Source organism: Diadema antillarum, unplaced genomic scaffold (genome assembly GCF_040938485.1).
Source record: "Diadema antillarum isolate AM-2024a unplaced genomic scaffold, OU_Dant_1.0 scf00000149, whole genome shotgun sequence".
Lineage (NCBI taxonomy): Eukaryota > Metazoa > Echinodermata > Echinoidea > Diadematoida > Diadematidae > Diadema > Diadema antillarum.
This window is the reverse complement of record NW_027271038.1, coordinates 28,482-55,699: the sequence shown is the minus strand read 5'-3', so window position 1 is coordinate 55,699 and position 27,218 is coordinate 28,482. Positions and strand designations below refer to the sequence as shown.

The window sequence follows — 27,218 nt, the reverse complement described above, 5'->3', positions numbered from 1 at the left end:
TTTCATCTTCTTCCTGAAAACCTCATGATGGATTTTTGTCAAACTTGGCAGGTAGTATCCCTTGGGGGTCAGGATATCAATTTATCAAAATGGGCACCATGCCCCACCTAGAGGGCCCCAGGGGGCCCCAACCCCCCCCCCCCCCCAATTAAGGAATCTTAAAAAATTTGGGCCCTTATTGTACATTTTCATCTTCTACTTGAGAATGCCTGGTCAAATTTTGGTAGAGCTGTGAATAATTTAGATTAGTGACTGCGTGAAAGGTGAACTTGCGATACTCAGGTGAGCGCTAGACCTGCGGGTCTCTTGTTACATTTTCATCTTCTTTTTGAGAACCCCTTGACCGATTTTTCACCAAACTTGGCAGGTAGCATCCCTAGGGGGAAAGGATTTGTTCAAGTGGGCACCATACCCCACCTGGGGGCCCCCAGAGGGTCCCAAACCCCCAAAATTAAGGAATCTTAAAAAATCTTCTTCTCTAGAACCAGAAGTGGGAGAGCTAAGTTAATACTATGAGTTAGTACATTGATAACTGTAGTTTCAAGTTTGTTCATCGCAGAATCAGGGGTGGCCCCCTTGGGACCCAGGGGAGGGGTCCTAATGGGGCCCAAATTGTTCATTTTCATCTTTTTCTTGAAAATGCCATGATGAATTTGGCAAGTAACATCCCTAGGGGGATAGAATCTCAATTCCATCACACAGGCACCATGCCCCACCTTGGGGGAGGGGGGGGGGGGGGGCAGGGGGCAGGGGTCACCCCAACCCCCCCGAAAGGAATCTTTATAGATTTTCTCTAGAACCTTGGCCCCGTCTTATAAAGACTTGTGATTGTTCAAATCAATCACAACTTTATGATTGAATGCAAAGCCATCTTATAAAAAAGTTATGATTGAAATTAAGACGGAGAACTGCAATCAATCAATCACAGGTTGCGATTGAGTGCAGCTTTCAAGAGATTTGTGATTGATTGATTTCTATCACAAGTTTTATAAGACAGGGCCCAGAAGTGATTGAGCTAAGTTAATACAATGAGTCAGTATGTTGATGACTGTTGTTTCAAGTTTTTTCATTACAGAATCAGGGGTTCCCCCCCCCCCCCCCTTCCCGGGACCCAAGGAAGTGGGTGGGATGGGTCCAAATGGAGATGTAAGTTGTGCATGTTCATAATCATTGAAAACCCCTCGATGAATATTCACCAAACTTAACAGGTAGCATGCCAGGGGGTTAAGGGCCTAATCTCCCCCCCCCCCCCCCCTCCCCCAACATTAAGGAATATTTACAATTCTTCTCTAGAAACAGAAGTGATAAAGCAAAGTTACTTTGAGTTTGTATATTGATGACTATAGTTCTAAGTTCTTTCATTACAGATCCAGGGCTGCCCTCCCCCCCCCCCACTCGGAGGGGGGGGGGGGGGGTGATCTCAAAGTGTTTGAATGGGCACCATGCTTTCCTTGGGGGCCCCAGGGGTTCTAAACCTCCTAAAGTAATGAAGATTTAATCATATTTTTCTGTAGAATCAAAAGTGATAGGGCTTGATAAGTCTTTTTTTTTTCCAAAACTGCATAATCCAAGATTCTATAAAGTACAGTGTACTTGGCAGGTATTTTTACCAGTGTGATGGAATATATGCAAATGAACACCATGCCCCCAGCTCTCAAAGCTACCCCTCACCACAAGTTTCCAATGTTCTCAGGTAAGAGTCTGCAAGAATGCATCGAAGGTGAACTTGCGATACTCAAGTGAGCGTGAGACCCCCTGGTCTCTTGTCTTCTTTTTCTTCTTCTTCTTGCAGAGCTACCAAGTTTAATTGTTTGAATATTTAAACCTCTGATGGAGCTACCTTGGTTAAACAATATTTCAGAGACTCACTTTTGAGAACACTGTTTTCAAGCAATGTACCACAGTTATTGATAAGTTCAGGTATAGGGTTATATATCTTGACGTATGGAATTGTGATTAAATGATAAAGACCATGATGGTCTACAGTAGACGCAAAAATCAAAGTACTGATGAACTGTACATATGACTAGATGTTTCTCAAAATTTGAGCCATGCCTCAGCCATGATTTATCAAATGTTCATTAAAGATCCAGGGAAATCGCGCTATAAAGGCCTTGATTAACATTCAAATAACTGTAATTGTATGTGATCCACCCTTATATTTTTTTGGATATCTTTAGGTATAAAGTGTTTGTTGTACACTGTCAATCTAGCTTGGTCGGCTAGCTGTGTCTGCACACTCTATGTGAGGATCATTAATAAAATTAATAAAGCAAATAGCAAATGAAAATAGGCAGACAGTCTGACCATAATGAGCGATTCAATGCATCACACACACTAGCAGTAGCACTCAGGGTCTGCCTATGCCTGAAGCACACGTCGCACGCCACTGAGACCGACGGGCTACCACTATGCGTCATGTACAATGTATATTACCCAAAATACCGGCACAGTCTGCTTGCAGTGTTCTCACACTGCAAACGCCAACATGAACAACGCTTATTCAATTGAGACACTGCAAGTATTAATTTCATTTATACTTTCATTACATTATACAGGTGTATATGTTCAAGCTTCTATTGTTAAGCTTTGAGAAATTTGGAACCATTGACTATCGTAGGCTCCGGCTGCTGCATCAGCACAGCTTCTGGCTCAAAATTGTATGAGGTCTAGCCTCTAATCTTGGTCTAGATATTCTAGAACTATTTGTTTGGCTGTATGATAACGAATGGATTCTTTTCTCTTATGTCAAATCCTCTGACAATTCCCTCCCCCAACACAAAGAGCATACGTACATTGATTAATAAGAACGTCCTTATTGGCAAAGATTCAAAGACAAAAAATAGCTTAATGAACAATACACAGACCTATACTGTGCACGCCATGCATGTGTGTTTACCATAGAGCTCATTCCCGAGATAACATCGCCTGGCACTGCGCATGGTTGGCGAGTTGGCAATATTTTTAGCGGCTTTCCCAAAGCCAGTTTTTCTCGCTAAATATCTTGCTCCTTATTCAAAATCGCCAGAAATGAGTGTGAAAATCAAAATCAGTGAGGAAAATTGATTAGGATGATGTGTATGACAGAACATGACATGCTCCTGATTTCCCTGGACCTTTAAATATTTGGTTTTGCATTATGTTGTTGCTACTTGCAAGTATATTGAAAGAGCTCTGACATATGTTTTGCTTTACAGATCCTCTGTGTGTTTGTACAGCGGCTGGTGAGGTTTAATGTCCTCTTCTGTCGTGACCCTGCTAGTCTCACCAAATTTCAGATCCTGAAAGCTAGAGATGCTTTCAGGCAGGATCCACCTCCTGAAATCACAGTAAGTTGCTACTGGCTGTCTGCTTGAATTAGTTTATAGAGGTATCCAGTTGTGCCTATTTTCAATCCTGAGCTACAGGACTGTCAGGTCACACTGTTTGGGGTCTTCAACTTTACATTAACAATGTGTATCATATAGAAAGTCATTAAATTGCTGAGGAAACCCTTTCTTTCAGGTTAGTTTCAGTTTAGTTTATTTTGCACCTAGAATGAAAAATATACAGAGGAAATGATAAAAACATGAATGTACCAAATGAGATACAAAAGAGAAAAATTCATAAGACATAGGACATACAATTAGAAATAATATGGCGGTATGACTATATACAAAGACAATGCCATTGGTGGGGGAAGCAGCAAGAAAGGAAAAGCCCTTGTGAGTAGCTCACCCATTGTACTGTAACATACATACCTTTGACAGATTTAAGAAAAAAATGTCAGTTAAGTTGACAAAACAGAACTAGTCAAAACAATGCAATCATTACAAAAGAAAACTAGGGAGATATGGACGATAACAACACAGAAAACAGCAACAAAAATACGCCTTGAATTAACTATGTTTGTAATCTTCCAGTAAAAAGTGTTTATATTTGATTTTGAAATTATTTATAGATTTTGATGCTTTAATTTCTCTAGGGATACAATACCATATATGAAGGCCCTGATAACTGAATTTTTAAAAAATGAGGTGCGCATGTGATATAGATGATAGTTTGCAGAATTTCTTGTTCCGTAATTATGAATAGTGCTGTTTTGCGAAAAATAATCTAAAAGGGATTCTGGAAGTAACTTTTTGTAACATAAATACATAAAAATACCCAACTGTAAAAGATAAATATCATAAAATTGCAGCATCTTATACAAATGAAAGATTGGTTTTGAATGGGCAAGATACGAAGCATGGTGTACAATACGTATTGCACGTTTTTGCAAGACAAAAACTCTGTTCAACTGGGTTTTTTATGCATTGCCCCAAATTAAGATCCTGTGTGACAAATGTGGTAAAACAATTGAATTATAAATCATTTTTAAAAACACTTTAGGCATTGACTTTAATTTATACATAACACCAATATTCTTTGCCAACACACTACAGACGTTATTTACATGAGCATTCCAGGTAACATTTTCATCAAGTATTAATCCTAAAAACTTCAAAGCCGACACACGTTTTACCTGAGAGGCACAGATATTGACAAAAATTATCAATATTACATTTTCTCTTGGTAAATAACATATAATTAGTTTTTTGAATATTATTTCTAAGTTTATTTGAATAAAACCACTTTGTCATCAGAGTAAGTTCTTGATTCAAAATAATTTGTAACTCTAAAATATTCTTGTGTGAAAAAAATATGCTCGTATCTTCAGCAAAAAGAATAAGCTTTAGAGTTTCAGAAACATTAAAAATGTCATTGATATATAACAAAAATGGTAAAGGTCCCAAAATAGAGCTCTGGGGCACTCCACATCTTATGCCTGAATTAATTGATTTATCATTACAGATGCTTACATATTGTTTACGTTCACACAAATAACTCTTAAGTAATTGTAATGGTAATCCTCTAATTCCATATGCATGTACCAATATACTATGACCAAGCAGGTTGAACGCCTTACTTAAATCAAGAAATACACCAATCATATATTCTTTATTCTCAATCGCAGTTACAACTTCATGCACAAAATTCACCATTGCAGATGATGTAGAGTGTCCCAGCCTAAAACCATATTGATTTGTGTGTATTATATTGCACTGTGTAAGAAAATTAAAAAGACGATTATGCACTTTTCTAATATTTTTGAAAATACTGGCAAGACTGAAATTGGCCGATAATTAGAAACGAGTTCTGGGCTTCCACTTTTAAACACAGGAATGACTCTAGTAACTTTCATATTTTCTGGGAAAATACCAAATTCAAGACACTTATTAAAAATCAAACTCAAACGTTTTGCAATCACATTGTATAACTCTCTTTACAACTTTTGTGTGAATATCATCATATCCGGCACTGTTAGTTGATTTTAAGTTACAGACTATGTCTATAATTTCTTTCTCAGTAACAGAGTTCAAATAAATAGTGTGTTCATTTACTTTCACATATTGCATAAAATTATCAGTAAGATCTAGTGTAAACTTTGAATTCAAATCATATCAAATATCAATGAATACATTGTACATGATATACACTTTGTACAATGTATAGTGTACAATGTGTATGATGAGCAACGCTCAGTTTGAAAAGTTTGAAAAGGCTCTTCTTTAAGAAACTGTGTATATGTGATGAAAAAAATGCCTCAAACTGTTGATGGACCTATGCAGTGCAAATTCGTGTTAACTCATATTAATCTCTAATACATGTACCATGATCATCACTTACATGCAGAAAAAGGAATGTGTAGATATGTCCCTTATATTTTCTAATAATTTATCTGCTTTTTAGGTGATGCGCTAACAGCATATTACCTCTTGTGTTTGTATTATTATAAGGAGTTTTTATGCCTCCGCCACGAAGTGGTGCCGGAGGCATTATGTTTTCGGGTTGTCCGTCCGTCCGTCCGTCCATAATGAATTTTGTGGACAAGGTAACTATCAAAACCTGTTGAGGTATCCTAATGAAACTTGGCATGTATGTGTATTAGGGGGTGAAGTTGTGCTTATCAACTTTTGGGTGCACGTGCTCAAGGTCAAAGGTCAAAAGGTCAAGGTCAAATACATAAAATTTCACTATTTCCACCATATCTATGCAATGCCTCAAGATATTTTCTTGAAACTTAGTGTATACATGTATTACCCAATTTAGATTCTCTGGTGAAACTTTGGGTCATGAGGTCAAAGGTCAAAGGTCAAAAGGTCGAGCAAAAGTATTAAAACTTCTTTTTTTTTCTCTGTAAATTGGAAAATTGTTCAAGGTATCTTCATGGAACATAGTATATACATGTACTGACTGGCAGTGATTATATAGAGAATGTAGGGTTCATGGGGTCAAAGGTCAGGGGTCAAAGGTCAAGTGCAACACTTCAAAATTTTACTATTTCCCTCATGTTCATGCAATGCCAGCAGGATTATTTTTTTTTTACACTTGGTGTATGCATGTGTAACCTAATAGAAATTCTCTGGAGAGTTTTTTTTATACCCCCGCCAAACGAAGTTTGAAGGGGGTATATAGGAATCAGCGGACGGTCGGGCGGTCGGGCGGTCGGTCGGTCGGGCGGTCGGTCGGGCGGTCGGTCCGTTGCAAATCTTGCGTCGCGAACTACTTCCTCAGTTTTCAACCGATTCCCATAAAACTTGGCACAGATGTGTGCCTTGGGTTGTAGATGTGCAAGACGTATTTTTTGACAGTACCCAAAAGTACGTTGCCATGGTAACGGCATATTATGGGCAAAAATGGGTACAAATCTTGCGTCGCGAACTCCTCCCACAGTTTGTGATCAATTTTTATGAAATTAGGTACAGATGTTCATCTGAATATGTTAATGTGCAAGACACATATTTCCGCAGTGGCAAAAAGTGCGTTGCCATGGTAACGGCATGTTATTGGTAAAATATAGGGCAAAATGCTTCATGGCAAAACTGCTTCATCAGTGTTCTTCCAATTCTCATGGAATTCATATTGAATGTTTGTCTTAGGATATAGGTCAGCATGACACATTTCTTGACAGTGACAAAAAGTATGTTGCCATGGTAACAGCTCACATATTATGAGCCAAAATGATGGAAAATTTTGTGTTGCAAACTACTTCCTCAGTTTTTGCCCAATTTCCATGAAACTTGGTACAGATGTGTGCCTTTGGTTGTAGATGTGCAAGACGCATTTTTTGACAGTACCCGAAAGTACGTTGCCATGGTAACGGCATATTAATGGCAGAAGATCAAGGAAAGATCTTGCGGATTTAGCTACTTCCTCAGTTTTTTGACCAAAGCTTATGAAATGTGGCACACACCTTGATCTTGGTGGGAAGATATGGAAGACATATTTTTCGGACGTGTCGGAAGCTGCGTTGCCATGGTAACGGCATATAAATGGCAGAAGATCAAGGAAAGATCTTGCGGATTGAACTACTTCCTCTGTATTCAACTGAAGCTCATGAAATGTGGCACACACATTGGTGTTGGTGGGAAGATGTGCAAGACATTTTTTGGACATGTCGGAAGCTGCGTTGCCATGGTAACGGCATATTAATGGTGGAAGATCAAGGAAAGATCTTGTGGATTGAACTACTTCCTCAGTTTTTGACAAAAGCTTATGAAATGTGGCACACACAATAGTCTTGGGAAGATGTGCAAGACATTTTTCGGACGTGTCGGAAGCTGCGTTGCCATGGTAACGGCATTTAAATGGCAGAAGATCAAGGAAAGATCATTCCTTGGGTAAGACTGTCGTCACGGGGCAGGGGTATTAATCACCTTAAGTGATATTTCTAGTTTTCTTCTTCTTTTTTATACCCCCGCCAAACGAAGTTTGAAGGGGGTATATAGGAATCAGCGGACGGTCGGGCGGTCGGGCGGTCGGTCGGGCGGTCGGTCCGTTGCAAATCTTGCGTCGCGAACTACTTCCTCAGTTTTCAACCGATTCCCATAAAACTTGGCAAGATGTGTGCCTTGGGTTGTAGATGTGCAAGACGTATTTTTTGACAGTACCCAAAAGTACGTTGCCATGGTAACGGCATATTATGGGCAAAAATGGGTACAAATCTTGTGTCGCGAACTCCTCCCACAGTTTTTGATCAATTTTTATGAAATTAGGTACAGATGTTCATCTGAATATGTTAATGTGCAAGACACATATTTCCGCAGTGGCAAAAAGTGCGTTGCCATGGTAACGGCATGTTATTGGTAAAATATAGGGCAAAATGCTTCATGGCAAAACTGCTTCATCAGTGTTCTTCCAATTCTCATAGAATTCATATTGAATGTTTGTTTTAGGATATAGGTCAGCATGACACATTTCTTGACAGTGACAAAAAGTATGTTGCCATGGTAACAGCTCACATATTATGAGCCAAAATGATGGAAAATTTTGTGTTGCAAACTACTTCCTCAGTTTTTGCCCAATTTCCATGAAACTTGGTACAAATGTGTGCCTTTGGTTGTAGATATGCAAGACGCATTTTTCGACAGTACCCGAAAGTACGTTGCCATGGTAATGGCATATTAATGGCAGAAGATCAAGGAAAGATCTTGCGGATTTAACTACTTCCTCAGTTTTTTGACCAAAGCTTATGAAATGTTGTTTGGCTGGGGTATAACCGGTCGCTATAGCGACATTTCTAGTTTTTTTTTTTGCCTCAAAGGTCAAAAGGTCAAAGATCAAGTAAAAGTGCTGAACTAACTTTTTCCTCCATATCTCGGAAGTGGCTCAATTTATCGTGAAACTTACTGCATATTTATGCATGTTCTACCTGAAAGTGATTATCTTATGAATTTTAGGGTCAAAGGCCAGATGAACATGGTAACAATTTACTATTCAGTACAGAAATTGCACTTTTTCTCCATACCGGTACCATGAAAATTACTCAATGCATAAATGTATGAATGGGTCAAAGTCAAGTTAGAGTCCTTAAATCCCCAAATACATGCTCTCCTATTCATCCAATTAAACCAAGGTCAAGGAAGGTGAACATTCAACACATTTGTGACAAACTTGTCATTTCAGTATTTTGCCAGTTTTGTGAAAATGTAATCACACATTGTCCACATGTACTATCTAGACCTATAAGGAGAATCATGCATTATGGCGGAGGCATACCAGTTGCCATAGCGACATTTCTAGTTTTTTTCTATTCCCATTTCTTTCTGACAGATTTAGTGAATGAAATATCTCAACAATGACTCAATGCATTAACACGAAATGTTCCATCATGTTATATCAATATCTAGATACACAAACTTTTTGTAACGTTCACTTATATGTGGCGTCATCTAGGCGCCATTTTGTGATTTTGACCTGATGTCAAATGATCGATCATACAGTGTATCTTTGTAACTAAATGTCATATCTATATCATTTCTAGTGGGTATTAAGTTCATATTACGACTGGTCTTCCTGCACAGCCCTTATCAGTCAGGCTATCATGATGTGTGCATACGCTTGTGTAAAGATTATAAAATGCTCAAAATCACTTCCTGAGTGATTTTCTATACATTTCAACAACAAAAAACAGTATTAAGATTTTTGTGCATTTTCATTTAAGCAACACACTTTTTTCATTTGACTTGGATACCTGATACTTGCTGTAGCTATGATCCATCAATTTCTGGTCAGTCTTGACCAATAACAAGTTAGTACACTTGCATCAAACCTAAAATTCCCCACACATATCTATGTGCAAATGTAACCCTGCATCACAAAACCACCAAAAAGGTGCCAGACATGAATATTCAGTTTATGAGTCAGATTTTGAAAGAGCTGATTTGAAACTTTAAAATGATATATATATGTAACTCATTTGAAATGGACTGTCCTAACCTACTGTTAGAAAGAAAGCATACATTCTGGAAAAATGCATACACATGTTCTGAGAGAAGACGTTCTGAAGTATAGGGTCTATTCAAGTATTTAATCTTCTCCTGAGCCTTGCTCTGTGCGATGAATGGGACAAAAACAGGATGTAAAACACCATTCAATTCAATTCAATAGTTTATTTATTTCCATCATCACAAAGAAAAGAAAAGAAAAAGTTGACATAATCCAAAGTGATACAATTCTTTTTTTCATTTCTCTTACACTCGTCCAATACAGGATTTTTTCAATACAATATAAAGTATATTATACACGAATGATGTCTTAAAAAAGAAACAATGCACTTTGTCATGGCAACAAAAATAATAAATAATCACAATGATGGAAAACAGTGTTCCACTAAAAAAGCCACGCTTGTAAAACATGGAACACTGGAACAAAACAACAACAGCACCAATTTGTTATACCAATAAGACATATTCATTTTAAATTCTTCTATATACTATTGTACATTTTACTCATTGATATAATGATGCTGATACTATGAACAATACTTACTAGGATTTTAGGATGCAAACGTATAAACTATATAACATATCACATTTGTGGCACAGACACTATGGGGCCAGGTGTGCCAGGAAAATTGAACGGAAAGGAAGATATGCAATCGGCCACAAAAAACATAACGACGACAACAACAACAATAACACAATACACAGAAATAACAGAATTTGAGGAAATGCACTCGTACAGATACTGGACAACGAAGAACGAGGAAAGAGGAGCAGGGAAGAATAGAAAAGGAAAAGGAGAGGGATGGAAAAGGTCTGTGGACACACTACAAAATCTCAAGGAAAAGTGAAACATGACGGGTTTTTTAATTGAACAGAATTAACTGGTATATTTAGAAAACAAATATTTTTTGAGTTTATACTTAAATGTAATTAACTTCACAGATTCTTTTAGATCATTATCTAAGCTATTCCAAAATCTGGGTCGGGTATAAACAAATGTATTTTGAGTGTGTACAGTTCTCACTAAGGGAAGATGAAATTCTTTAGATTGTCTCGTGGGATAATTATGTACGTGGCTGTTACGGTGAAATAAAGAATAAAATATTTTGGGTAGATGGTTGCAGTTGTAATTAAACATAAATTGACCAAGTTGAAACAAATACAGCTCTTTTATTTTCAGAATTTTGTGCTGGAGGAAAAGCTTGTCAGTATGTGCTCGGATATGAAGGTTAAAGGGATCGTACAGTTCTGGTTGAGACCTAATTTCCGGTTTCTACCACTTTCAGGTGGGATAATGAGAAATCTCATATAAAATATATAAGAGCATGCAATTTTATGAGGAATTCAATGTTTATTTGTTGAAAATTGGTTTTGAAATGGCTGAGATATCAAAAAAGATCGATTCCAATAAAGTGTGGGACCCACACTTTGTAACGATCGCTTTGTTTTTCTTTGTTTTTGAATGTTTCAGTTATTCCAAACCCGATTTTCATAAAATAAACTTTGAATTCCTCTTAAAATGGTATGATTTGTACTATATCATAAGTGTTTTCTTGGTATCTTGCAAAAATTTAAAAGCTCAATTTTCGTCTCAACCAAAACGGTACTATCCCTTTAAAAACGATTCTGAGCGCCATCTTTTGCAGAAAAAAAAAGTTTATCTGACAATGTTGAATATGTATTCCCCCAAGCAAGAATTCCGTAATTCAAGTATGGCAATACCAAACTTGAATAAAGCGTATTCATAGCAACTATAATGAAGGGATTATCAGATTAAAATGAAATTAACCATGCTCTTTTAACACATTTTATCCATGACTAATACAGGGTTCACACGGGTCATGGAAAACCTGGAAAGTCATGGAATTTGGCCTAGTTTTTTTCAAGGCCTTGAAAGTCATGAAAAACTAATATTTTCATCAAAAGGTCATGGAAAGTCATGGAATTACAAAAATTATAGAAGGTTATCTTTTGTTTGAGTGTGATGTGTATGTAATCCCTTTGCTTCGCTTTGATTTGAAATCAATTTTTCAGTTTAATGTGTTTAAAAAAAGAATTGTGTAAAAGTCATGGAAGGGTCATGGAATTCTGGCTAAAATGGTCATGGAAAGTCATGGAATTTAGTTCATGAGAAAGAGTATGAACCCTGTAATACAAACTTGCAAAGCGGTAGCATCATCCTTTGAAAAGTTATTGGAGTTGAAAGTGGAGAGTGTGTGAGGGGTTTTTATGCCTCCGCCACGAAGTGGTGCCGGAGGCATTATGTTTTCGGGTTGTCCGTCCGTCCGTCCGTCCGTCCTTCCGTCCGTCCGTAATGAATTTTGTGGACAAGGTAACTATCAAAACCTGTTGAGGTATCCTAATGAAACTTGGCATGTATGTGTATTAGGGGGTGAAGTTGTGCCTATCAACTTTTGGGTGCACATGCTCAAGGTCAAAGGTCAAAAGGTCAAAAATACATAAAATTTCACTATTTCCACCATATCTATTGAGTGCCTGAAGATATTTTCTTGAAACTTAGTGTATACATGTATTATTCAATTAAAATTCTCTGGTGAAAGTTTGGGTCATGAGGTCAAAGGTCAAAGGTCAAAAGGTCAGGGTCAAATACATAAAATTTCACTATTTCCACCATATCTATTGAATGCCTGAAGATATTTTCTTGAAACTTAGTGTATACATGTATTACCCAATTAAGATTCTCTGGTGAAGGTTTGGGTCATGAGGTCAAAGGTCAAAAGGTCAGGGTCAAATACATAAAATTTCACTATTTCCACCATATCTATTGAATGCCTGAAGATATTTTCTTGAAACTTAGTGTATACATGTATTACCCAATTAAAATTCTCTGGTGAAAGTTTGGGTCGTGAGGTCAAAGGTCAAAAGGTCAAGTAAAAATATTAAAACTTCTTTTTTTTTCTCCGTACCTTGGAAAATTGTTCAAGGTATCTTCATGGAACATAGTATATACATATTGTACTGACTGGAATTGATTATCTAGAGAATGTAGGGTTCATGGGGTCAAAGGTCAGGGGTCAAAGGTCAAGTGCAACACTTCAAAATTTTACTATTTCCCTCATATTTATGTAATGCCAGCAGGGTTTTTTTTTTTTTTACACTTGGTGTATGCATGTGTAACCTAATAGAAATTCTCTGGAAAGTTTTTTTTTCTTCTTTCTTTGCCTCAAAGGTCAAAAGGTCAAAAATCAAGTGAAAGTGCTGAACTAACTTTTTCCTCCATATCTCGGAAGTGGCTCAAGTTATCTTGAAACTTAGTACATATTATGCATGTTCTACCTGAAAGTGATTATCTTATGAATTTTAGGGTCAAGGGCCAGATGAAAATGGTAACAATTTACTATTCAATTCAGAAATTCACACCAATTTTCCACACCTGTACCTTGAAAATTACTCAATGCCTAAATGTATGAATGGGTCAAAGTCAAGTTAAAGTCCTTAAATCTCTAGATACATGCTCTCCTATTCATCCAATTAAACCTAGGTCAAGGAAGGTGAACATTCAACACATTTGTGACAAATTTGTTATTTCAATATTTTGCCAATTTTGTGAAAATGTAATCACACATTGTCCACATGTACTATCTAGACCTATTGGGAAAATCATGCATTATGGCGGAGGCATACCAGTCGCCAAAGCGACATTTCTAGTTAAGAAATGAAAAGGAGACTCTATGACACACCCAATGACACTATTCTACCAAAAATGTTCTAGAAAAACTGCTAAAAAACATATTTTCCTATTTATTTTGTGATCCCAAACTTTACAATAGTGTAGAAGAAGTAGTACTCTTTCAGAAAATATGAACAACTCAAGATTGACTAGGTTGACCCGTGTCACTTTTATTGAGTCCCCGCACAAAATCATTTTACCCAATATTCTCCCAAATTCGGATATGTTGCACTTTGGAAAATTCAGGCCCGGCAATACGGTGCAATTAACTCACTGATAAGAGGCCAAAACGTTTGAATTCGCAACGGTCATCGAAGCAATGTGCAGACAAAACCCTGCCATGTGTTTCAACTGTTTCATGCAGCACGAAAACCGATGCATTTGACTGTGTTCTGCTTACGCTCTGGATTTTATGTTGGTCACAAGTGAGGAAAATGTGAGAATATAACACTTGTTTAGAGACCAATTTTCTGTTTTGAAAGCTAAGTTTCGATGTTATTTACACAGGTTTATCCTTCATAAAACCAAAAATAAGTAACATTGGGAGTTAGAGAATAGTTTCCACTTCAATTTGCTGTATAGATTTAATCATTTGATGGCTTTTGAGGTGAGATATTGCAATTGTCCAGCAACACTTCCCCAGCGGTTTTGCGTACACAAGCTGTTTAGTTTATGCAAATGAGGCATCGAGGTCATATGCTTTTGGCTTTGCACAAATCTTGAAATGTCCCCTTTTACACTGAATAGACCAGTTCTGTAATGTTTTCAAATTTTGTGCATGCTTTGTTCACAAAAGTTGCCCCTAACAACCATAAAGCTTGCTGGAAGTTTGCCTTACCTACAGCTGTAGCAACAATTCAGTGAATTCCTGCCTATGGAACTTCATGGGAAGTAGCAGGTGAATGAAATGCTTCATTAGGAAAAAAAAAAATCTATAAATTGTAATGCATTACAGACATGGTCCAATGAAAAAGAAGACGTGATTGGTCCTTTCATATTTTTATGCCTCCGCCACGAAGTGGTGCTGGAGGCATTATATTTTCGGGTTGTCCGTCCGTCCTTCCGTCCGTCCTTCCGTCCGTCCTTCCGTCCGAAATGAATTTTGTGGACAGCGTAACTAAAAAACCTTTAGAGGTATCCTAATGAAACTTAGCATGTATGTGTATTGGGGGTGAAGTTGTGCCTATCAACTTTTGGGTGCACATGCTCAAGGTCAAAGTTCAAAAGGTCAAGGTCAAATACGTAAAATTTCACTATTTCCACCATTTCTATGCAATGCCTCAAGATATTTTCTTGAAACTTAGTGTATACATGTATTACCCAATTAAAATTCTTTGGTGAAAGTTTGGGGTCATGAGGTCAAAGGTCAAAAGATCAAGTAAAAATATTAAAACTTAACTTTTTTCTCTATATCTTGGAAATTGTTCAAGGTATCGTCATGGAACATAATATACATGTACTGACTGGCAGTGAATATCTAGAGAATTTAGGGTTCATGGGTCAAAGGTCAGGGGTCAAAGGTCAAGGGCAACAATTCAAAATTTTACTATTTCCCTCATATTTATGCAATGGCAGCAGGATTATCTTTTTTTTTTACACTTGGTGTATGCATGTATAACCTAATAGAGATTCTCTGGAAGCTTTCTCTTTTCATCTCTTTTTTTTTTTTTTTGCCTCAAAGGTCAAAAGGTCAAAGATCAAGGGAAGTGCTGAAATAACTTTTTCCTCCATATCTCAGAAGTGGCTCAAGTTATCTTCAAACTTACTACATATTTATGCATGTTGTGCCTGACAGTGATTATCCTATGAATTTTAGGGTCAAAGGCCAGAAGAAAATGGTAACAATGAACTTTTCATTATAGAAATTGCACTTTTTCTTTATACCTTGAAAATTACTCATGCATAAACTTATGAATGGGTCAAAGTCAAGTTAAAGTCCTTAAATCCCCAAGTACATGCTCTCCTATTCATGCAATTAAACCTAGGTCAGGGAAGGTGAACATTCAACACATTTGTGACAAACTTGTCATTATAATATTTTGCCAATTTTGTGAAAATGTAATCACACATTGTCTACATGTACTATAGACCTACATAATGTGAAGAGAATCGTGCATTATGGCGGAGGCATACCAGTCGCCTTAGCGACATTTCTAGTCTAGAATTGGTATGATGCAGTAAAAATGGTAGCTACGTGAAAAGGTCAAGATTATGATTACATATATACTAAATTAATATCAAAGATTGATTTTGTTATCAGTAATGTTCAAATCAATTACAGTTTCATGGAAAAAAAAAACATTTTGGAGATTTGTGAAGTGATGACATCATTGCATCACTAAGTTGCAAAAAACAGATAGCAAAAAAAATAATAATCCTACTGTATCTCATATTGCAGAATTTTTGAAACAGTGCCGTTAATGTATTAAAATGAGATGAGAAGTTAGAAAATAGCTCTTCATGTCATAGGGTGCCAGAAGAGGACCGATAGAAGGGGACTTTGCCATCTGCATGAGCCTCTACCACGGCCTAGAGCTGCTGCTACAACATGGACAACGCTCTCTCTATAGCTTCCTGCTCAGCATTGCCAATGGCTCCAAGGGCATCTCCAGGACGCGGTCAGAGCTCTTGCGCAATGTGGACTTCACTACACTGATGGAGAGACTACGAGAAAAGTTTAGCGGCACTCTGCACAATAGCGTTCATAACACCAGCCAAAATGCTAGCAATCTTTTCTCCAGCACCAGCATTTCTGATGGGAGCAGCCATTCCCATATTGAGGAAAGTAGTTTAGGACTCTCAAGAAAGGACAAGAAATCTGACAGGGAAGAGGATTATGCCACCAGCCATCCCAAAATGACCAAACTCCAGGAAGTTGTGTTAGACCACTTCAAGAAATTCTGTGGTAATTGTATTCCCTGGTACATGTACCATATAATACTTTATATTCAGCAGTGTTATGCTGCCACCGCATTACGTTTTATGTGCACAATACTAGCCACACTTCTCAGTGATTTCATTCAAACTTGGTATGGATGTTTATCATTCAAAAATCAAGCTGCCTGTAACTTTTGGTGGTAGCGCCTTTGCTTGTTCCACAGTTATGCCCGAAATGATTAGATTTAGAGTGTCTGTTGGGTGAGCTCTTATATAGCCTGATTTCTTGATGGATTTTGTGTTACCTTATATAGGTATAGAGGTTTATCATAGTCAAATCTTAATTTTTGATGATGCCCTCATTGTTCCACCTTTTACAGGGCAGACACCATGTTATATTTCCCATCTGTGCAACTGATCTTTGTAGTCTCATTGACCCATTCAAGCTGTACAAACAATAGAAGCCTCTGCACCACCAGTAGATTACCACACACACTCTTATGCAGACATGCATGGATTTTTCAGGGAGATTGTCACCAAGAATACATGATGTCATGAGCTCCGTATTCAAGTGTGTGGTGATGTGCGTGGTAAGATGGCACCACAGTGGCTTCGAAGCAATTGGCCAATAAGAGATCCCGATATTTCCTATTGAGATCAGCGGTCTGTCCTCTACCATTAACATGTCTAGATCCATTGTCATTACAAAGGCTGCCACCATGTTACATTTCATTTGTGATTTCTGATAATTTTTTGTGTCAAAACTCATATGGACCTGCATCATGATGAAATTGAGATAAGCAAACCTGAACCAAAGGCTCAAGTGGTCTATCACGAACATTCGTTGTCCAGCGTGCAGCACAGGTAAAATCCCCCTCAACTTGGCCGCCAGGGGGCCCTAATCCAAAATTAAGGAATATGTGATGCTCTCTGTCGGAATGAGTCAAAAGTCGCAAAAAATGAAATCGTAGTTATGCCTATATGTGAATTCTACACTAAGCTTTACACTGATATGTAATACAACTCATTTCGACATCCCTATAGATCATAAAAACGAATATTAACTATGCTTATGATGTCAGTCCATTTTCTAAAAAACGGAGAAAATCGCTCTCAAAGTTCAGGTTATATTCAAGCTCACAACCTGTTTCTTTCACGGGACGAAACAATACAACAGTCCTGCTTAGTGACGGCGTTTACACTCCATCGCACGCACTACCGTATTAGGCGATAGCTTGGGTGTGTAAGATAATTAACCAATCGCAGGACAGGTCTATCATTAACGATTCTGACCAATACGGCAGCCCGAATGTATTGTAAACTTCGGTGCGTTTGTGTTGGTGCTGCTGCCGCCGCATGAATGAGTCGGTACGTGTTTAGTGTCTGCTGCGGTGTAGTTTGCTGCAAGTTTATAACTCACAAACAATAGGAAACAGTAGAAAGAAAAAAAGGCACGCAATGCGTATTACGAGAAGCGTCTTTTAGCAGGGGCGTTGATCGCTTCCATTCTCCCATGTTGTTGTCAATAGAAACTAAAGAAGATGTGTTTAGCAAGTACCAATACCTAAATAGAACTTGAGAACCCATTGTAGGTGGGGGTTCAAAAGACAGCATCGGTAGAGAAAGTCAATGAAGTTAATTAACGATAGTCGTCTTTTGAGATTGTGTTCTTTGCGTGTACTAAAAACCCTCAAATTAACACACATGGTCGTAATGTTGCAGAGCATCAAAGACTGCTTTCGCGTCTGTTCTGCTGCAGCTGTATACAGCCGTAACATTCTAAATTCTCGCCATATTAGGCACATTTCCTTTATAGGCATAGCGTCCACAGTAGTTATCACTTATCACGCTTGCCAATGCTGCACATACAATGTACTATACGTATCAGAAGCAAAGGTTGGTGTAGGCCTGACAGCTTCACATTGGGTTTATATGATTGTATCATAAATATACTTCTTATTCTCGGTCACTTTTGTAATACCATAGCATGTGAAGAACCATTAACTTGTAGCTTAAGCTTAATGTTTTTTTTTTTGTTTTTTTTTACATCACATTTACAGTTACAATCGTTCTGCATATGAGAAGTTGAGTATAGATGATTATACTGACAAATATTCGGAATTAATACTTAGGCCTTCCTCATTTCGTTTTGTATTCACAAACCTTTCTAAAATAAATGATTGCCCCATTACTTTCGGGTGAAGGAACCATTGGAAAAGAAACCGCATTTAATTTTCTTGTCAACAAACCTAAGCTAATAGTGAACCATATTTCATTGTGTGATTAACGAACCTTCAGAATAATCAATTGCATTATCCCCCCCCCCAAAAAAAAGCATTTCAATGTCATGCGTTGTCAATAGTGATGAAAGGCCCGTTTTTAGTTCGTAGTGTGTCTTAGTACTCCTGTGTTTATTTTTAAGGATGTGCCTCTCTTTATGATTGCGATTGATGTTCAACTATTTCTTTCCCGCAAGCTTGATAAGGAAGAAGCTAAAATTCAGGCAAGGAGACGAGTTTTCTTCCATGAGATACAATCATTAAGACATACATTTATTCCCGAAAGTTGTGTGATTGCTTATGCGCTAAAGAATTGTGTCCATTACATGTATCAGGCACTATACAAAACGGTTGAAATCTGCTGAAAGTCGAACTTTTTTTTTTTTTTTTTCATTTCCATTTCAAGCGGGGATAGACTAGAAATCAGTTTGTCTATACTGGCAGGAGACATTAGTTTTCCAGTACACTCCGCATTTAAACAGTCGTCATATTTTCGTGGTCAGAATCAGATAATGGACACGTGATATAATTCTATTGAATGAAAATACAAAACATTATGAACTTCAATGAATTATACTTGCCTGTAATATTCTGCATAAAAAAGAAGCACGCCAATCAAATAATCTAATAGAATTAATAGAACACACAGCGATATCATGCATGGCAGATCAAATCAAGTTCAATTGGTGAGAAAGCTAAATGAGGTTAAGAAGTTGACTTCTTTACGTTTCTTTTTCAATTCATGAAAACAGAGTTACATTGTATAATATCTATTGAAGCGGATTTTCTCTGTTGCGAACGATCGCCATATATAGCATTGTTAGTCTTCTGAGCAAATCCGAATCCCTAAATACTTTATTTTTTGCTTGATAATGTAATAACCCTTATAACTTTATAAAGGACTCGCAAATTCAAAGTTTCAAACCGTATACTAAAACATTACATTGTACACAGTGTATTTCAAAAAACATTTTGAATGCGTTGTGTGTTAGCATGTTAATAGCATCAATCTGCCTTTTATTTTCCGTACGTAAAGCACACAGAAATGTAACCAAACGTTACCAAATACAGTGGAATGCAATGTACGGCGTGATATCATAAGAAGTATATTCCATTCCTTTTTACTTTTATTTGCTTGAAGCAGTTGTCAAACCATGTGTCATTTTCGTAGCGACATCACTGCTCAAGGAATTAGAATGTATGAAGATAAGCGTTACACATTTATTTCGCGCTATTATTATAGCATTTACACTTTCCAACTGTTATTGCCATTATTATGTTACTGTATGGTTACGATTACGAATGTTGGTTATGAATTCAAAAGACTGGTTCATTACTAGAACTATAAGGTAATAGCTGTTTTGAAAGTAGTTCGGTACAAGTTCAAAATGCAATCGAAGTCATCGTCATAGGAGGAACTGATAGCTCTAGAAAACTTGTTTAGGCCAGTAAAGATTGCCGTATGCAATCTTTGTAGAAAGTTCTGACTTAGGCCATATTTTGAGTATTTTGAGAAATTATATAAAGAGTTATTTGTTTTGATTATATCAAGAATTAGTTTGAACTATGAGCATAAAAAGGCGCGGTTACCTCAACAATGTCGTAGTTCGATTAGACATGATGGGTAAAGTGAATTCATGACTTGTTGACTTATCCTTACTGAATTGATGATCACTTCTGTAAACCATCAGTTAAGTCTTGTAGATGATACCTCTGTAATCGTAGTCAAAATTCTTTTGAGCGATGAGACGAAAACCAACAAACAAAATGGCGTGTATCATCGCTCGAGTTTCCAACATTTGGTGTTACCCAACCAACAATAAGTGACGAATCAAATGGAACATATTGTGGGATAGCAGACTGTGTTACGATTTTTAAATGTTGCGAGCAATTGTTTTTAAAAAAAAAGAGGAAATGAGGCAAAGTTCAAGAAATTAGAAAAAGCACGTAAATGCAGGCAATCATGTTTAAAAGTCAAAGTAAAAGATTACTATCAGCCATGCGGATGTATATGATTGCCTTATTCACATGTCTGATTTCTGTAAACTACGTTTATTTAGATTTAAGTTCCCTTCCCTTCTTGATAAAAGTTGTGTTGGGTTTTCGCTAAAGGCATTTATTAGGAAACACTATAAAAACGACAACAAATGCCAACTATACATAAAGGGATGACCTAAACATATATGAAACACAAAAATTCTGTACGTTCTGATATAATGCAACTGCTTGTTTGTTTGTTTGTTTGTTTTGAATTACCATGGTCTTTGTCTGGGGAAAGATGAGGAAAAATAGTAGAGTGTATCACTCTCTCTAATACGGATGATTGCAATAAGTGTGTATTCCCGCCCTTTAGTCTGGTAGGAATGGGGGGTCCCCATGCACCCCCCGAACACATTTTTTTAACTTACTTTTTTGTAACCCTTAGGGTGTCTAGTTAATGATTTTTTTTGTTCCCAAGAAAAAATCGTGTCCCATGGGGGTCATTGGCGGCCATCTTGGCAGCCATCTTGGATTTTCAGGGAAAATCATTATCTTCCATAACTTTTGAACTACACAGCATAAAATTATAAGTAAAGCATTTCTGCAGGGTAAACGTGACACGAGGAATCGATTGCAATGGTTATTTACGTGATTAAAGCAAGTCTGAAACAAGAAAATCCTAAAAATATGCAAATTTCGGTGTCATTTTCACCGAAAAATACCTAAATAGTTTAACTTTTGAATTACACAACATACAGGGACAAATAAAACAGTAATTCAGAGTTAATATGGCATGAGGAATCGTTTGAGAGAGTTATTTACATGATTAAAGCAAGTTACATACAAGAAAAGTCCAAACATGCGAGGAAAACCAGTGTCGTTTACCCTAGAAATATTCCCAAGTGAATACAATCTCATATCTCCTAAGAGTAAACTAACCTCTTTTTCTTAACAGTCTGGTAGGAATGGGGGGTGGGGGTCCCATGCACCCTCCTTTTTGTATCCCTTAGGGTGTCTATTTGATTCTTTTTGTCTCCAAGTGAAAATCGTGTCACATGGGGGGTCATTGGCAGCCATCTTGGATTTGCGAGGAAAATCATTAATTTCTATAACTTTCTATAAGTTTCCAACATACAAGGACAAATAAATAATTTCTCCAGGGTAAATTTGGCATGAGGAATCGATTGACATTGTTATCTACATAATTAAAACAATTATGATACATGAAAAATCAAAACATGCGAATAAAAAAACAGTGTTGTTTGCTCTGCCCAAATAGTCCATATACATACATGACAATTATATACCTCATATGATTGACTAACCACTAAAGTCTAGGAATGGGGGATCCTCATGCACCCTAAATTTTTGTATCCCTTCAAGGTGTCTATTAGATGATGATTTTTTTTTTCCAAGTAATAATCGTGTCGGAGGGGGGGGGGGGAGTCATTGGCGGCCATTTTTTATTTGAGAGGAAAATCAGTAAATTCTGTAACTTCAGGGTAACTGTGTCATAAGGAATCGATTGAGATGGTTATTTTTATGATTAAAGCAAGTTTGATACAAAAAGTCCAAAATACGAAAAATTTGGTGTCATTTACACCGTAGAGTACCCAAAATCCGTATACATACATGACAAACTACTTCACAAAAGTGACTTGGCACTTTGTCTTTAGATTTTATTTCGGAAGTCTCGAAAGAGACTACGATGCATAAAGAGTAATAATAGGAGAGCCCGCACGCGCGTCCAGCAATACGTTCGCGTTCGTTCCAGCCGACAGGAGGTTCTCCTGCATAGCTCCGCGGTTTGAAATTTTTCCATAAATTCATCGCCGGAATTTTCCTTCTCGCGAGAATATTTTGCTTCACCGGTCATCCGGAACCTACTGAGAAGTGTTTTGACGCATCTTTCGAGCCTAAACGTTACGTTGGTTCGATAAATATGAGCTCGAAAGAGCAGCACGATCCATCCTTCGCTTTACGTGCTACACGTGGACAGGAGGTCTGTGCCACGAAGTCAGAGTTACCACCACCAGCGCCTCCCTCCGGCGATGCCGGTACGGCGCACGTACAGAAGAATGTGAGCATCGGAAAGGCTCAAGATTCAGGGAAGAAGACGATGAAGAAAATTCCCAAAAAAGCTCCTCATACGGTATCGAAAGCCCCTTCCGAGGATCGGGCGTCTACCTCCGGGGACGTTAGTTCTCGTCTAGACAAACTTGAAAATCTCCTCGCCGAAGTGGTGAAACACCTTCCCCAATCGCATGATAAAACCACTAGCCGTGCCGCTGTGGTACATACAGGCGCATCTACATCGAAATCTACAGCGGAGGAATTTTCCCGCTTGCCTACTAACGTCCGCCATTTTGTTGGGGACGATGTTGATACGTCTACGTCTGAAGACGCAGAGCGTGATGGACCGTTCGATTTTGACGAAGGGGTGGAAGAGGTTCCCCCTGCTGCACAGCTACCACAGTTGGCAGCCAAGTATGCTATCCCCCTCGGGATTGGGGAGGCAGTTGACGAGGAAATCGCAAAATCGGTGAACTACTTTATTGGCAACAAACTAGAAGATAAAGCCATCGAGGAAACGGTTGAAAAATACCCCCCACCGAGCAACTGCCCCCACCTCGATACACCTAAAGTGAACGCTCCCATTTGGGAACACTTGCAGTCCGTCACGCGTAATCGTGATTTGAAACTACAGCGAGTGCAGAAATGTCTGACTCGCGGTATTGGGGCTCTTCTTCGCTCTCTCGACGCGCGAGATATCTCCGAGTCTCAGCAAGACGCACTTGCTCTATTGAGTAATGCGCACTTTGAACTGAATTGCGTGCGGAAGGAGCTGATTAAGCCGGACATCAACTCGGAATACGTGCATCTCTGTAAGCCTTCTACACCAGTCACGCAGCTGTTGTTTGGTGATGATCTCACAAGACAGATGAAAGATCTAAAAGAACAACATAAGGCCTCTGCTGGGGTCATGAGGACCCAGCAGAAACATACTTCTCGTCCGAGCGGCTCTTTCCATCCGTACAGACGGCCCTTCAACAGCGGAGCTCGCCGGCAGGCTCGCGATGCGGGCTGGACGGGCTCGCGTAGCGCTGCAGCCTCACGCTTCGTGCATGGAACGGCAAATCGTCCTTTTTTAGACCAGCGCTACCAGGGGAAGTCGCGACCTCCCCCACAGCAACGGCCACAGAGCAGAGCTCATCCACAGGCCAGAAGCAAGACTCCCCACAACAAGTAACCCAACAGCCCGCCTCTGAAGAGGTAGGAGATATAGATTCAACATATTGCTCATTTGACATGTCAGTAACTGACCATGATGCATTTCTACCTTATCTAGAAGAACGGTATTCTAGATCTACTCCTCAATTAACTAGATCTATAGAATCTAGACCTACCACTTCATGTGTAAATGACCATCAAGTTGGAGGTCGACTGAGGCTTCATGCATGTAATTGGGAGAAGTTAACTTCAGATCCCACAGTACTACAAGCTGTGAATGGCTATAAACTTGAATTCAAGCCTGAATGTTTTCCACCTGAAAGGGTTAATCCTTTGGTTCAGTTCAAAGTAAAGAATGAAGATTTGGCCAATATCCAAGCTGAAATTGATTCACTGGCAGCCAAGAATGTTATTGAACCTTGTTCACATGAAGTGGGGGAGTTCATCTCGAACATTTTTACCCGCCCTAAGAAGAATGGCAGCCTTCGGGTCATTCTTGACCTCTCAGAGTTGAACAAAAGCCTAGTCTATCAGCATTTCAAAATGGATTCCATCCATACAGCAACGCAATTTATTACACCAGATTGCTTGCTAGCCTCAGTCGACCTTCAGGATGCTTACTATTCAGTACCAGTTGATCCGCAGGATAGGAAATACCTGCGATTTGTGTGGCAGGGCAAACTTTGGCAATATTGCGCACTGCCAAACGGGCTTAGTACAGCACCGCGTTTGTTCACAAAGCTTCTCAAACCGGTTTTTGCTCATCTGAGAAGAGCACGTCACATGGTAGTGGGATACCTTGATGATACTATCATTATTGGGAAGAGTGAGGCTAGCACTCAAAGAGCAGTCGATGCTACGACTGATCTCCTCGAAGACTTGGGGTTTCTTGTCCATCAGACTAAATCAGTGTTAAAACCCACTAAAGAAATCACCTTTTTGGGATTTGTCCTTAACTCTGTGAACATGACAGTTACTCTTCCTGAATCTAAGAAGGAAGATATCACTGCTGAGTGCACAAGTCTGTTGCATGCCACAGAATCCTCTATCCGAGAAGTGGCTAGAGTAATAGGGAAACTGATTGCTACCTTTCCTGCAGCCCAATATGGGCCCCTCTACTACAAAATCTTGGAAAAAGAGAAGATTTTGGCATTGAAGGCCAATAAAGGTCATTTTGATAGGAAAATGAGCTTGTCTAGTAGAGCCAAACAGGAACTTAAGTGGTGGATTGATCACATACAGTACACCTCTAATCCTATCGACAGACCCAGGCATACAATAGAATTGCGCACTGATGCGAGTGGGTCTGGTTGGGGAGCAACAGACATGTGCACAAACATAGGGGGACGATGGAATGAAGTGGAAAGAGAAAAGGCTGTTAACAATGAGATAAATTATCTAGAAACCCTTGCAGCAGGATTGGCATTGAAGTCCTTTTGCTCTAACCTGAGAAATGTTCATGTTCTCATTAGAATGGATAATACAACTGCAGTCTCATATATCAACAATATGGGGGGCTTCAGATCCCAGGAATGCAACAATTTGGCACATGATATTTGGGAATGGTGTATTGAAAGACAGATTTGGATCACAGCCGCCTACTTGCCAGGACGGCTCAATACCACAGCAGACTTCATGTCAAGGAAGTTTAATGATCGAACAGAGTGGATGCTTAACAAAACCCAATTTACTGAAGTGGTAGAACATTTCGGCCTCCCTGAAATCGATCTTTTCGCTTCCAGACTTAATGCACAGCTACCCAGGTATATCACTTGGCAGCCTGATCCTTCGGCAGAGAATGTAGATGCATTTACAGTGGATTGGGGTCCATTATGGTTCTATGCTTTCCCTCCCTTCTGCCTTATCCCTAAATGTCTGCAAAAGATAAGGGCAGATAAAGCCACAGGGTTGTTAATAGTACCAAACTGGCCTACACAATCATGGTTCCCAGCACTTCAGGACATGCTGACTGAAAAACCACTTGTCCTATGTAGACATGCACAACTTCTTGTTCAACCTGTGTCTTTTATGCCCCACCCCTTACACAAACATTTGGATTTGCTCTGTTGCAGGCTTTCAGCCAACCCTTCAGGTCGCAGGGATTGAGTGCAGGGACCGTCAAGGTCATCGTAGCTTCTTGGAGGAAATCTACACGACAGCAATATCATAGCTTCATCAGCAAATGGAAAGTTTTCTGCACTGCCAACAACATTAACTATCTCCAGACCTCATCGGAATGGGCACTAGAATTTCTTTCAGACTTGTTCCATAAGGGAGCCAGCTACGGTACTATAAACTCTGCTAGAAGTGCACTGGCTTCTTTTCTGACACTCACAGACAGTTCGTTTTCCATAAGCACTCATCCTCTAATAACTAGATTTGTGAAGGGAGTCTTTCACTTACGACCCCCCAGACCACGCTACACGGAGGTGTGGGACGTTAGAACTGTCCTCAACTATCTGAGGAGGAAATCACCTGCAGGTGAATTGGGTTTGAAAGAGCTAACTTTGAAAGTGACAATGTTATTAGCGCTTCTCTCAGCACAGCGGGTGCAGACATTGAATGCTTTGAGAATAGACAAGATGACATTCAAAGACAACTCTGTCAATTTCGTCATTGATGACTTGTTAAAGCACCACAGACCTGGTAATACAGGCCAAGTCGTTAGCCTAAGAGCGTACCCTCCAGACAGACGAGTTTGCATTGTACGATACCTTCGAGAGTATCTGAGAAGGACTCAGATCATTAGGAAGGACCAAAAGTATCTGTTAATAAGTTTTTGTAAACCGTATCACAGGGTTTCTACCCAAACTTTGTCACGATGGATTAAGACAGTTATGACAGAAGCTGGGATTGACACCAGCTTGTTCTCGGCACACTCCACGAGAGCAGCCTCAGCGTCTGCTGCCCAGAGGAAAGATCTGCCTGTACATGAGATTTTGGCACAGGCAGGCTGGAGTAACGAGAAGACATTTCAAACATATTACGCGAAACCCCTCAGGAATGAGAATAGGGGTTTCAGCCATGCAGTATTATCATAAAAGGTAAAGCCATACATTGTACCCCTTGTGGTAATTATGGTCATTGGCACAGTTCTGTGTGGCCAAAAAATGTGACTACCAGCTTCAAAGTCTCCTATTATTACTCTTTATGCATCGTAGTCTCTTTCGAGACTTCCGAAATAAAATAGAAAATTTAAATGAGAACTTACCTGTTTGAAATTTAAATTGTATTTTATGAGGAAGGCGAAGGAAGAGACTACAGTCCCTCCTCTCCCACCCTTCTTCATAATCTCAGGTAGTTCTCAATAGCAGTAGGATGACTGCTGGTATTGGTATTCACATTTTTCGG

At 38.8% G+C, this 27,218-nt stretch overlaps 1 protein-coding gene across 1 annotated transcript in view; it reads left to right on the top strand.

The window, feature by feature from the left end:
• LOC139721747 (Fanconi anemia group M protein-like) overlaps nt 1-27,218 on the top strand; it is a 147,067-nt gene that overhangs the window by 100,321 nt on the left and 19,528 nt on the right. The window contains exons 7-8 of the mRNA XM_071633068.1: nt 3,198-3,329; nt 15,970-16,405. Coding sequence (XP_071489169.1) covers nt 3,198-3,329; nt 15,970-16,405 — 568 coding nt within the window. The remainder of the gene's footprint in view (nt 1-3,197; nt 3,330-15,969; nt 16,406-27,218) is intronic.